Raw genomic sequence first — 14,666 nt, 5'->3', positions numbered from 1 at the left:
CAAACCTGTTGTATCTTCTTCTTTTTTTTTATGCACGATTTTCTAAATCTCACCTAAAAATCTATTTTAGGTCTTTTTTTTTATTTTATTTATAACACCACTTCAATCATCATATATGCCAGTCATTTAGACATGATATCAAATATTAATAGAGAAATCACTTGAGAATTTAAGACTACCCTATATTGTTGGTAAAACAAAACATCTTCATATTTATTTTCCAAAATTCGGTATTTTCATAGTTTCACTTCGCAGGTGTAAAATTAATGTTTGTTATATTTCTTTACCTGTGCTGTGTTATGTTTAATTTCCCCAAGGCCCTTGGGAATGAAATAAAATCATCATCATAATAATAAAATATTTGTGACTTTATTTAAGTACTTGTATGTGTTTGAATGCTATCCATCAAATTAAAAGTGATGTAGGAGGGAGTAATTCTTTTCTTGACAAGTGGAGTGGGCTTTAATCCACACATCCTCCATACATACTCCATAACACCCCCATACAATACAATGCCATACCACATATCCTCCATACATACTCCATAACACCCACATAAAAAAAATATATATTATATATATATATATATATAAAGCACCAGTTTAATGGGCTTTAATCCACTGAAGGAGTTTAATGGGCTTTAATCCACTGAAGGAGCTTAATGGGCTTTAAATTAAGTAAGTAGGGACAATACCGGGAATTTGGAACAAAATCAAATCTAGGGTTTTTACAGTCAAACATATACGCTCGCAGCCGGCCTGTTTCAAAGCATCAGCACTCTGCTCCGAGCCTCAGGCCTCCTCTTCGCATAAGAAGAAGAAGAAGACCTAAACATGGTAACTTTAACATTCTATAACGTACTTTTGTTTTCATTCTCCATTACTTCTTCTTGTATCCTTCTCCGCTGAAATAGATGTTATGCTTGGTTGCCTGGAAATTTCGAGGAAAATCTAGCAAGTAATGGAAAATGGGCTGATCCTTTTTATTTTTTTTTTGGTTTTGGGTTTCTTTGCAATATTATTTATAGCTGATAGATGTGAAGACTAGAGATATGAATTAATCCTACTTATACTAGCATAATTTTGTCTCATGTTTTTTATTTGGTTCAGTTTTGCTTGGCTGATTGCAGAGTGACCGTGTGTTCTTTGTTAATATGAACATATGCCTCGTTACTTATCAGGCATGCATCTGCTCCATTAGGGCATAATATTGAACCTTGCGACCATGTTTTAACTGATATATCGCACCACATCTTTGAAGTTATACCCTTTTGGTGGGTATTAAGTATTTTGTAAACCTATAAGTAGCACTTGAAATCTTGAATGATGATTTTTATGGTTTCTGTTGCACGCCAAAAGAATCACAAAGATATTGTAGAATTTGACACCTCTTGTAGTTGGAGGATGACTCTTGCAGCCTTGCTCGTTGTATTTATTTTATCAAGACATGTGATTGATTTGCTGAAAAATTGTTGTTTCGAGGCCATTGTTTTATACTGGCTCAGTGACGGCCTGTCAAAGCTTGTGTTGCTAAAGCTTATGCTTTGTGGTTTTGGTGTTCTTATCAATGTACTTTTAAAAAACCAAAGTTTATTCTAAGTAACATCCCTCGGTAGTCAACCAATCGTTGCCTTGTGACAGAACACTTCACTGTTGTTTAGTTTAATATAACTATTATTCTGGGGTTATGCTGATAATGATATCTGATTTTATAGAGGTTATGTAATTGGTGGCATTTAATGGTTGTGCCTCTTGCTAATATTTTATCACTTTTTTGGATTGTTAACTTCAACCAAAACCAGCTAGTTATTTTGGTTTTTTGTCCCGTGATAAACAGCCGAAGCAAATCCATGAAATCAAGGATTTCCTTCTAACGGCAAGGAGGAAGGATGCTCGTTCGGTTAAGATCAAGAGGAGTAAGGATGTTGTTAAGTTCAAGGTTCGTTGCTCCAGGTACCTCTATACTCTGTGTGTATTTGACACTGAAAAGGCTGACAAGCTGAAGCAATCTCTTCCACCAGGTACATACACTCTGTGGGCTATATTATTGTGTTGGAGTGATAGACACTGATGGTTTCATGTTCAAATTAAACATTTCACCTGGGGCGAAAGACTTGAGAGTTTTTCTGCTTTATGGTGGATGTGTTGTCTTGTCTGTTGATATTTTGTGTGGCGATTAATTCAAATGTTTTTTTTTTTTTACTTGGTAGGTTTGAGTGTGCAAGATTTGTGAAGAAGATGGGCGAAGTTAGAAAGCTTTGGAAGTAATGAGTTTTGAGAGTTGGATTTTATGACTTGGTTTTTATGTGGTTGAAATGGCATGTCTTGAGCTACTTGATGACAGTTATCTTTCTAGGAGTTTTACCGGTTGATTATTATAGACGCGGGTTATTTATAATTCTGGTTTAACGTTGATTAATGTTTGTGTGGATATTCATCAGTTGGAAAATCCTCCTGGTGAGAGGTTTTATTTATGTTTGGAGAAATCTATTAAAAAAGTGAAGCATCTTATATTCGAATGGCAGTTTAGGTTCTCCTTAACCTTTTTAAGAGTCTTATGAGCAGAGGAAAATCCCAATGAAAAAAGATGGTAGTAAGATGATTATATGATAAATCAATGGGTATGGGACTGCTAGTCAAACGAAACGTGCCTGTGCCTGTGCCTGTGCCTGTTGGATATTCGTAAGCACAATTCCAGGGGCATATACTCATTTGATGCCCGCTCCTGATCAAATTGATTTTAATTTGCTCACATTCACAAGTGGATTTCTAGAGTTATCAGTTGAATATGAGATGGTTGTACAGGTAGAGACTATTAGGTAGGTACCAAAAGAGGAGAAGATGCCCACGGAAAATATAAAAAGATATCCACGTGGCAATTGATAAAACACATGAAACTCATTAGTCATTACTAATGTCCTGTCCTATCCTGTCCCATTCCATTCATTTGATTTGATGGTCTGGGGTCACTATGTTGCAACATTTCCATTTCTCCCTTTGTCATTTGTCGTCTTACGAATCTATCCTTCCCACCCCCAACTTGGCTTTTTATGCAATGTTGGAATAAAACATACTTTCTTTTTTTTCTTGTATATACAAAACAAATCATACTTTACAAACATTGTGAGTGATTAGTTTATGTTATTTTTATTCCAACTCCAACTTCAACTTCAACTTCCTATATGGTATGATAGTATCAGTCCATATCTTATCTTATGTTATGTAAGTCTCAAGTGTTGAATTTGTTGTTACCTCCCAAAAGAAATCACGCAAATATTGTACTTGTTTTCCACTTTTCCTATGATATGCATCATCACCAGAATTTAAATAAAGTGTTAGTTTCAAAACATTTTCTATCATGCTTCATTATTATTATTATTATTCTTTGAAAGACCATGATAAGAGAAATAATAATAATAATAACAAAATTGTGGGCAGTACAACAAAATAAGTGAAAAGTTGAAGGGCTAAAATGAAAGAAAGGTTCATTCTCCTTTCCGTCTCCAAGCGTCCACTCCTCCGTCTTTAAAAATGTCACACCGGAAAAGTAACCAACACCCACGTAGTAGAATTCGATAATGTTCCAAACTCGAACTGAACTCCACCACTGACTTCGGCTCAAGTAGAATTCGATAATGTTCGGAAGGTGCCCGTGTTTCGACTACCCAAAGACCCAGGAGGACGATCTCGACCCGGTCCTGCTGGTTTCGGGAATCGGGGGCTCAATTCTTCATTCAAAGAGGAACAAGTACGGGTTTGAGACCCGGGTATGGGTCCGACTCTTCCTAGCCGAGTTGGAGTTCAAGAAGAGGGTCTGGTCGCTCTATAATCCCAAAACAGGTTCCTCTCTGTCTCTCGTCTCTCACACCGTCACACACATACACGTGTATGACTGTGTGAGTGTTGTGTTCTTTCATGGTTAGTTAAGTACTCACTCTCATACACATCTATATGTCCATTTATATTAGTTCTTTGATATATGTCTTTGTAGAATTGGATATATGTGTGCATAGATAGATGTTTCAACGGAGATATATAGTGTTTTGCTTGTCAGAAACATAAACTTCTGATATATTTTAGTGTTATATTGGGAGATTTTGTTTGGTTAATTAGTTTCTTAGAAGCTCACATTGATGTCTTCAGGTTATACAGAACCACTGGATGATGAAACTGAAATTGTGGTACCGGATGATGATTATGGGCTATATGCAATCGATATTTTGGATCCATCATTGGTGAGGCTGAAAGTTTTACCCCCAAGTAGTGAAACGATTAGTATTATCACTTTTTACAACTTGTTTTTGCTCTCCTCTGCTTCTTAGAATGTAATTTCTATGATTTGGTCCTTCACATGCAAAAGAACATTCTTGTTTGGATACCATAGAACTCTGCAATGATCACTAGATGTTAGACTGCTCCCAGTTCATTCAAATTTCAAAACGTCTTTCACTTGAGCTTCAGAACATTTGATATCATTGATTCACCTTAAAGTTTCCATCTTTTTATTGTTATCTGCCAGAAAAATCAAACTATCATCTGTCTTTTTTTATGGTGGTACATTCTTTTGATGTTCCAGCTTGTAAAAATTATACATTTGACGGACGTCTATCACTTCCATGACATGATCGACATGCTAGTTAAATGTGGTTACAAGAAGGGAACTACACTGTTTGGATATGGTTATGATTTTCGCCAGAGCAATAGGTATAGTCATCTTGTTAGTCTTCTTCTTCTTCTTCTTCTTCTTCTTCTTTTTTTGTCTGTACAATTCTTACACGGTACTATATCCGGCCAAGTTTACTTGAAGCGTAGCACTAATATCTTCACAACTCTTGATTAATCATCAATATTTTTCCTGAGCAGTGTAAATGTTGTATCGTTGGCAGGATTGACAAGCTGATGGAAGGTCTTAAAGAAAAGTTGGAAACTGCATACAATGCCTCTGGTCATAGAAAAGTCAATATAATTTCACATTCAATGGGTGGATTGCTCATTTCTTGTTTCATGGCTCTTCATTATGATGTGCGCATGTTTTTGCCTATCCTCGAAAATCTTTATTTTTGTTAGAATATAGCATAATGCATTAAGAGAACTTCAAACCTTTTCATGTGCCATAACTGAGGTATTAAGGGTGATTGTGATTGCTCATTTCCAGGTATTTTCCAAGTTTGTAAGTAAGTGGATCTGCATCGCTTGTCCTTTTCAAGGTAATTTATCTAAATTGTACATTCTTAGCTTCAGAGAACATTTCTGAAACATATATGAAGATTACTTGGTTGAGAACTTCGGTGTGATACACTTCTTGTTCATTGGGCAATGTTCTTAATTGAATTTTGTTTGTATAATTTGTAATACTTTGGTTTCTATTTCATTTTTTCATGTTCTTGTTTAATGTCATTAAAGTATGTTTGAATATCATTCTAGAATATACATGACAGGTGCACCGGGATGCATAAATGATTCTCTCTTGACTGGATTGCAGTTTGTTGAAGGCTTTAAAAGCAATTTTTTTGTATCTAGGTGGACAATGCACCAATTGGTAATTTCTCATTTTAACTTTTTTTCCCGCTATGTTATAACTGTCGTGTTCGCTGTCAAGTAAGGTGGTGTTCTAAAAGCAAGCAAATGTGTACTTGTATAGCATGAAGTGCTTCTTTTACTGTATTAGAAAAGATAATAGTGGGTAGTTATCGATATCACAAGGTTTTGCTTGGGTATTTGAAGTGATGTATATGTATCCCATATCTTTTCTGCATAGTTGGTTGAGTGCCCATCAATTTACGAGATGCTGCCGAATTCAGAATTTAAGTGGGAAAAGCAACCACAAGTTCAAGTCTGGAGAAAGCTATCAAATGATGAAGAAACATCTGTCAAACTGGAGTCTTATGGCCCATCTGAAAGCACCACTATCTTTGAAGGAGCATTGAGGCACAATGAGGTACAACATGCTTTTCATTTCTCTTGATTCCTTTGAAGATTTCATAATGGTGTTAAACTGCATCTGAAAGTTGTAAGTTGTGTTGGATTGCAGCGTACGTACTTGCTCTGTTTATGTTTAATACCCTTGATTACTTTCGGCCATGCAATTTTAGGTTACTTCTTGTAGTTGTTAGCTGTAAATCTGTCTCTTATTTCTTTGAATCTACAGCCTCAACCATATCACATCTCATTGTTCACAGCTAACTTATGATGGAAACACTGTAGCTTTACCATTCAACCTCTCTATCCTCAATTGGGCTTCCAGTACTCGGCAGCTTCTCAATTCTGCCCTACTGCCTCCTGGGGTCTGCTTCTACAACATCTATGGAACATCATTCGACACTCCTTTTGATGTTCGGTATGTGGCAAGATTAATTTGTGAAGTCGGCTAATCTGTGAATCTGAAGGCATTGCCTGCATTTCCCATTTCTGTATAAGAAAGTTGGAGGCTGACAATGCATTTGTAATGAACCTAAGTAAACAAACATTCATAGGTTCTACATACAGAAGGAACCTCTACACAATACATGGTAAAGCTTCATAGGCATTAGCCTCGTGCATTGGGTCAGGCTCCTAGTTTTACTGGACTTGCCAAGTTTAGTGAACATTGTTGTAGCTGTTAATATTAGGCAACATGAGAAGCTAGTTTGTCATGACTCATGATAGCGTTTGGCTTGACTTGATGATCATATTTCCTAAGGTGGTGATGGCAGGAACATAATAATTAAGATTTTTGTGATGTTGACATAATGTTGTATGTTCTTGTGCAGCTACGGTACAGAGACATCTCCGATTGGAGACTTGTCCGAAATATGCCACACTTTGGTAAATAATCTGATTCTTTTGAAAATTTCTTTGATATGGCAGTGGCTTAAGCTATATATAGAATCTCTTTTCTTGATGCAGCTAGTAAATGACAATGACAATGACAATGTTATTGTACGTTACTTGAATTCATATGCCTTTGCTGCAGGAAAAAAGCCTCTCTTTTACACCTACAATGATGTAAAAATTTTATGTTTCTACATATTTGACCTTTTTTTTTTTTTTTGGGTTGGCTGCAGCCTCAGTATTCTTATGTGGATGGAGATGGAACTGTTCCTGCAGAATCTGTTAAGGTGCTTGTTCTGTCCTCCCATTCCATTTTGTTTTTAGTAAGAAACTGAAACTTTGTCCATTAATCTTGGGGCTTATAGATTAGGTGGTCTGCTTCGAAATGTTTATAGTAGCTGGTTTGATTTGCTGCATGGCGAACAAGAATATGAAGCAAATTCTTCGTACACAGAAAGAAAGGTTTAGGGAATACGACCACAGATAAAATAAAATGATTATCAGTTAAGCCCCATACATGTAGGGGGATTGCTATGGGACGTGATATTTTTCACCCATGCTCGAGTATGAAGTGATATGTGTCTTAATTTGTGTTGTTGCAGGCTGATGGGTTTGCGGCAACTGAAAGAGTAGGAGTTGGTGCTAGTCACAGGGGATTGTTGAGAAACCAATCGGTGTTTCAGCTCATCAAGAAATGGCTGGGAGTTGATGAGAATGTTGTCGTCAAGCATTCAAAGACATCCAAAGTGGCAAATGCTGATGAAAATTCTGGTCTCCCCTCTCTGTCGTCGTGTCCTAGTCAAATATGACCTGACCTCTACACAGCACAATTAGTCCATTAGTCCTGGAATGGAAAATGAAGCAAAAAGGGTTCAATATTTTGTCATGATGCTTTGGCCTTATTTATTATTACTCATGATCTGTAATGTAAATACAAGTTATAATTTATATGGTTGTGTAACTGCAGAAGAATGAATAATATTCATAAGGCTTTGTATTGGGGGCCGTCTTTGTTTTGAGATGTGAAGGCCTTGTTTGATCATGAGATCCACCTCATTGTTCTACCGTTGAAAGAAAACACTCGGCTTAATTTGGGCCGGTCACAAACTTAAAGAGGAAGAATAAGAAACATTAAAGAGGAGTGTTAATGGTTTTATGTGGACATGGAATGTTACTTGTGCAGAGAGTGAAAAGATGGTTCCATCAAAAGAAAAAACAGAGAGAGAGTGAAAAGATGGTTAAATTCACCCGAACTACAATCCCATCCCATCCAAAATTAAAGGAGATGATAATTAATAAGAAAATTAATTTTACAGTGGAGATAAGATAATATCCATTAATCCAATAAAAGGTAGAGGAAATCAAGTTAATAAGGTCACAAGCAAAGCAATTACTTACTAGTTGCAGGACATGCATGCATGTTCACGAACGCGAGTGCCAAGGAAGGATCAACTTAGGCAATATAATGACCAATTGGGTTCTACAAATTAACAGAATAAATAATTAATTAACTAATAACTGTGAGTTTTTATTTATTTATTATTATTTTTGTATTCATCATTTTGATCAACGAAAGCAAGGCTAGCCAGCAAGTAGCAAGGTCCAAGTCAAACACAAAAACAGGGTTTGAATCCCGAACAAGGTTTATAAAATTTCTAACTTGAGTTAGGGTTTAGCTAGCCAGCCAGGGAAGTTTTAATTAATAATTTAATACTATGTGTGTGACAGTGGCACATATACATACACACACACATATATATATAAATTTGGAGAAACCCAAGAAAGAAAGAGAGGAGAGAATGAGCATTCCAAGGAGTTGTTAGCTTATGAATGGGATTCTATTTAGGATGGCAGAGGACAGTCACAGACAGGCATGAGCTTCTGCCCATTATTTTATCAAAACTAATAGTACTAACCTATGTGTATGTATATATGTTAACAATTTCCACAAATGAGACCAAACCCATCTCTCTCTCTCTTGTTTGACTTGACTTTAGGACTCTATTCTCATATATGATATATGTTGTGTGTTTTTTTGGTAAGGTTCATATATATTGCTTGGCATATGCATACATGCGTTTATTTTTATTTTATAGCTAGATAAAAGAATAATAAATATTTAAGAGCTCGATTGTTTCCACCATTAATATTGCTTGAGTAAGTTAATTAAGGTCAACACTTAATCGGTGGAACTTTCTTGAAATAATGTGCAAGAAAAATGAAACAACACTCTCTGTATGCAATGCAATGCAATTAATTAAGACATATTAGTACGTACACAGCTTAGAAACAAAAATTAAGACAGTGCACAATATTAATAATGATCCAACCAAAGGAAATTGGAGTCTAAACACATGAATATATTGTGATATCTATCAAAAATCTTGCATATAATGGATTAATAAGGCATTATTTAATTCCTTTTTAATCTTTTAATAAAGTGTTTGCTTTCTTGGAAATCTACTATTATACTTTTTTGAGTTTTAGAGAGAGAGAAGGACATGGAAAAGAGTGCAAAAAGGAGAGAAGTTGATGGCATTTTGCAATAAATATGTATATATTTATATGAAGAGTTAGCCAGTTAGGGTTTTAGTTTCCAAGAAGGCACCGCACGGGTGCTTAAGCATAAGCTCCTCCGCTGATTTCTCCAATGCAATCCCAGTTCCCCACTGCCTTCCTATGTAAGTATGTATGTACAAATTATTTAAATACATAAATAAATAGCTGTATTGTATATAAACAAATAGGAATTGTCCTATGCAATTAAAAACTCTTATTATATTATAATGTATATATTAATAATATTGAAGCATTTTATTCTTAATTGTACAACTATCTTTTTTGCGCCACCTCTCTTATGTGAAGTGGAAACAGTTATGATAGAGATTCAGAAGCTGATGTTCTAGTTTATATGCACATGATATCTGAAATATGTGGAGCTTATGAATTCACTTTGACATTTCGTGCATATAACTCAACAATTGTTGGGATTTTTATCATTCTTAAAAATGAAAAGATAGCAATACTACAATAGCATGCGAATAATAATATATCTACAAATTAAACACCACTATCTATAAATGAACTTTTGATAACTCATTTTTCAATTATTATTAATATTAACGTGAAAAATGATTCAAACCTTCAAATTATAAGGAGAAGGCAACTATGTATCTAAGCATATGCATTGTTCTCTTATTAATTTACAATTTCTGAATGTGTCGTGTGATCACGCAAAAGAGTGGGTCCTACGAAATCAAATCATCGAGAGAAGGAAGTAAGAAGGGTGGGAGGCTCTGCATCTGCATGTATATATATAACTATAGGTACGTATTATATCATATATGTAGTATGTACGTCTAATCAGAGCATGGTAGTGTATGGGCTGCATGTCCATCGCCTCCTGCTTATCGACTTTCATTTCACCCATATTGCTGGGCCCAGGGCCATGACAATCATTTTTCTTTTCCACAATATATATATATATATATATATATATATATATATATATGTTGCATAAAGGGGTGACTGCAGATGCACATATATATATATATATATATATATATATATGTATCACTGGGGGAAGACACATGAGAAACACATGTCATTCTATTTTGGGGTGGCAAGATCATAATATAAACACTTGGCAATCGTCATTCATTCGAGTATTCTCTCTTTGTAGGAATGTATACACACACACACACACGCATATACCTTATTAAAAAAAATCCATAGATATGTTTTATCAAAAAAAAAAAAAATCCATAGATATAGATAGATTCTGACTTTCAATACAGTATATAGACATATAGAAGACACAATATGAATAAACCCTGGTCTTTTCGATGATCCAGGTGTGTACAGTCCAAATTAAGGGCTGTATATGTATATAAGTATGAGTGTCAAGATAGAGGACTCGCGATGAATACTAATTAAGCAGCGAATATTACGGGCAGCTCAAAAGCCAATTTCGCATGCATATTTGTTTTATAATCTTCCAATGTGAAAACCCAAGATAAAGTCAAAGGTGGAGATTTGACTGTAGTAATTGAAACTAAAGCTCTTGTGAAAGCCAGTAATTAACTTTGACACCCACATGGAGATGGAGTATATATATTAATTATGTATATCGATTGAGTATTGTAGATATCTGAATCTACCATCGTTGAATAATCAATAAAATTTGTCGTGGGCCTTCTACAACGAATCTTGAGAAACAAAGTAAGGTTGAGGGTACCTGTCAAAAAAAACTTTAATGATCAAGTCAGTAGTCGAAAGTAAATTTAGGCAAGACAATGAAGAAAGTAAGATACAATGGATGAAATGAGATGTCGAGAGCTCGGTTGAAGGTTGGGTAATAGGAGATGCTAAGTGTTTAGGTTGTTTGGGCGACCAAAGGTGACGCAAGCCACGTCGCTGTAGATTGCATGCTGATCGTGGGAAGATGGTTTTGGGCGACAGGTACGTGTTAGGATACGGGGCCTAACATGGTTGACTGAAGAGTCAAAGCAGAAAGATAGTTGGTTCTGATGTTTGGTTTAGAGGGGGGGATTATGTGTATGCATGAGAATGATTAGCAATAGTAAGATTGAATTAGGCGTTTATACCTAAGGCGGACATAATCTTGTCCGCCGGTCATCGAGAGGCCTTACTTAGTCATATGTGGGCTTGGTCGCCTATAAATATGGTTGCCTGTGGAGCCATGCACCCATGGGCTTAATTATCGCCCATGGGCTTTGGTCGAACGGGCCTACTCCTGTCGAGTAATGGCTCGATTTTGGGTTTATCGGGTTTGCTTTGATCATATATGCTGAGTAGACTTTGTGTTGACTATAAAAGTGCGCAAGTGGATTTTTTAGCACTAAGAGCAAATGCAATGGGTAGTATTTGCTTGCCCATAGATCTTAATTTTTATAAAATTGATGTCCATGGACTCAAATAGTGGCACAACAAGGAGTTTTTAACGCCTCAATTCTAATTGGCTAAGCATGGGGGAAGGGTGTTTGGTTAGCCCCATGTTGACTCACTTTGTCCAAAATGGGACCCACTTCAATATATATACATATTTTTACACAAAAATAAATATCGAGCCCCACCTCTATTACACAAATTAAGCCAATAAATTTATATCATTGTATCAATACATTTTATTGACCCAACCACATCAACAAAACATAAATCTTTATACATTATCCATGCCCCATCAAAAAATCACCATTATGATTGCTCTAACAGTGTGTAGATATATACTAGATAGTTAGCTAGGATAGAAGTCATTTTTTTTGTCCAACCATAACCAAAGATGGTTCCTAGGTCAAAAGTTACATTCCCTCTCTCTTCGAGTCTAAGAAGAGGGCGAAGGGTTGGGAATGATTACATGATTTAGATTACCGAGAGAGAGAAAGAGAGAGCGTTCATTTTTATTTATAATTTTTACAGGCTTTTTTACGGGTTGTGAGTGCCATGTGTTGTATTGTCCTTAGATTCCCTTTTTGGTCGACGGTCAAACTTACAACCTTTGATACCTTCGAGATCATCATCATCAATAATCTCTCTCTCCCTTCTTTCTCTGCAACTCTTGCCAACCTCCCTCCTTAAATAATTACGCTTTTCTTTTTATATTTAATAAGTCTCTTTATTTGTACACACACATGACACATAAACAGAGTATATATCACAAATTTTATAAACTAGTTTTTTTTTTCCCAAAATATTTTGCATATATATATACAAGAAATTAATGATGAAGCTTAAGAACGAAAAGAAAAAAAAGGCGTAAAGTAGATAGTAAACTTAAGAATGAAATAACCTAGGTACGTAGCATCAAAGACCCAGAAGACAAGGGTTGATGTCCTCAAATAAGAGTGCAATTAGTTTTTTCCTCTCTCTCTCTCTCTCTCTCTATATATATATATATATATATATGATATGTCTACGTTAACCACACAGGATTCTCCCCTTTATATATGTATATATATTTATGTGACTATGAGTACTTTGAGTATGTATATATCATGTATGTGGGTGTGTGTGTGTCAGTCATGCATGAATTATTGTTATATGTAGAGAGAAACTCCCGTATGTAACGGGGGCCGGGGAGCAGTTTGATGATTAGGATACGAAGATAATAAGCATATATAAGAGAGTAGTAGATATGGAATAATGTGATAATGTTATGGGGAGAGAGAGAGAGAGAGAGAGAGGGGACTGACAAATGATATGACTGGTGTCCAAGTGGGCAGTGAATAAATGGGTGTGGAGAGGGGTGGTGCGTGTGGGTTCTTTTGTCAGATACACCATGTCATAATGTATGCAATTCCTCTACTTATACCTCTACGCTCTACAGACTACAGGTGTTGTGCACCACCAAACATTAAACAATAACCCCCCCCCCACCCCCTTCTCTCTCTATATATATCATATATGCACGCCAGAGAGAGAGAGAGAGAGAGAGAGAGAGAGAGAGTACATGCGTCTCGTTTTTATAGATATATCCATGCATCGATTGTTATAGTAATTGTGATTAAATGAACAAGTGATGTTGTGAATACTGGTTGGGCTTACCTATAGTTTTGAAATCAAATCATCTACCAAATTGTGATAAAGAAGGTAGTTTTATACGTTAATTATGAAATATTTGCTCTTTCTGGACATACTATCCCCTGTGAATGATAAATATTTTTAACTTAACCCATTATTATACATGAGAATTTACAATCACTATCCAAAACGTGTGCATTGGATAAACGCATAGACCCACATAAGCATGTATTGTGCTTAATTACCGTGCATGAGTACTTTAAATCGAGATTGTTCTTCATTTTTTAAAATATTACTCTAGATGGGGAAAATATTACTAGTTGAAATTAAAATTGTTTGAAATTTAAGAAACCATAAGGTAGTTAGGTCTTAGGTTATAGCTAGTCATATGAGAACCCATGTGTACGTGTATATATATGTAATATGTTAGGACCTTGAACAATATCATGGAATATGATAATTTTAATTAAGTATACATTTAAAGGCATGATCGATGGAGATAAGCACAAGATTACCCACAAACCAAACAAAAAGTTAATTACTTCCAGAACTCCTAACACCTTTTGGGTTATTAATTTTTGTTAACCCTTTAGGCCTTTACTACTAATTAAGTCACCCTAGGATTAGATTGTTGAGAGAGAGAGAATTTTTAATTAATGAAGATATCTTTGCACACTAAAATACGAAACTACCCTTGTTCATTAAGTAAGAAGAGAGAGAGAGATAGAAATGATATATACGAGTGTTCAAATTTTGATTTGGAAGAGAGATTTTTTTGACCTTCTTCTTTCTTGCTTCGTTTCTACCTGCTCATAAAGTCATAGCCATGGCTTTCTCTCTCTCAAAATGCCATATATAGTACTAATTCATGCATGAAGTGATCATCTCTCTCTCTCTCTCTCTCTCAAATCAATCAGAGATCGGTCCTCTCTCTCTCTCTCTCTCTCTCTCTGCTTGAAACTCTTGAATTCGATAGTGATATTCTAAAAGTTAAGGGGTATGGGTTCGATGAATAAATGGTTGGCCTTCTCCCTGTCTCCTCAAAACACAGGGCTTGGGTTTCACTCTGAAGAAGAGGAACAAGTATCGGAGGAGTGTTTTGATCTCATGACCTCCGCCACTGGAGTTCCTCCCCCCCCTTTTGGCATACTCGAAGCCTTCAACAGGAATAACACCGCCACTCCTTGTCAAGGTTATTCAGAAACCCAAACTACTACTCTTTGATTAATTTATGTACGTAATTAAACACTAGTAATTAATAGTCCTTTTGTAATTAATATTGATGATATAGAGATATATATATATTGTTGATTGTCC

At 35.6% G+C, this 14,666-nt stretch overlaps 2 protein-coding genes across 3 annotated transcripts; both read left to right on the top strand.

Annotated features, from left to right (window-relative positions):
- Positions 1–705: 705 nt before the first annotated feature.
- Positions 706–2,510, top strand: LOC120000857 (60S ribosomal protein L38). The gene is made up of 3 exons (XM_038849017.1): positions 706–836; positions 1,837–2,020; positions 2,210–2,510. The coding sequence occupies exons 1-3, from the start codon at positions 834–836 to the stop codon at positions 2,230–2,232; spliced, it is 210 nt and encodes a 69-aa protein (XP_038704945.1). The 5' UTR covers positions 706–833; the 3' UTR covers positions 2,233–2,510.
- Positions 2,511–2,665: 155 nt separating this feature from the next.
- Positions 2,666–7,830, top strand: LOC120000856 (phospholipase A(1) LCAT3). Of its 2 annotated transcripts, none has more exons than XM_038849015.1 (11): positions 2,666–3,839; positions 4,143–4,234; positions 4,576–4,703; positions 4,886–5,021; positions 5,155–5,206; positions 5,438–5,538; positions 5,758–5,937; positions 6,179–6,336; positions 6,749–6,803; positions 7,043–7,096; positions 7,412–7,830. In XM_038849015.1, exons 1-11 carry the CDS (start codon positions 3,635–3,637, stop codon positions 7,616–7,618), a joined length of 1,368 nt encoding a protein of 455 aa, XP_038704943.1. In that variant the 5' UTR covers positions 2,666–3,634; the 3' UTR covers positions 7,619–7,830. The 2 variants fall into 2 exon arrangements, with proteins under 2 accessions (XP_038704943.1, XP_038704944.1); XM_038849016.1 differs by having other exon boundaries at positions 6,204–6,336; positions 7,412–7,533.
- Positions 7,831–14,666: the final 6,836 nt, after the last annotated feature.

This window comes from Tripterygium wilfordii, chromosome 6, assembly GCF_013401445.1.
Source record: "Tripterygium wilfordii isolate XIE 37 chromosome 6, ASM1340144v1, whole genome shotgun sequence".
Taxonomy (NCBI): Eukaryota; Viridiplantae; Streptophyta; class Magnoliopsida; order Celastrales; family Celastraceae; genus Tripterygium; species Tripterygium wilfordii.
This window is presented reverse-complemented; position numbering and strand designations above follow the sequence as displayed.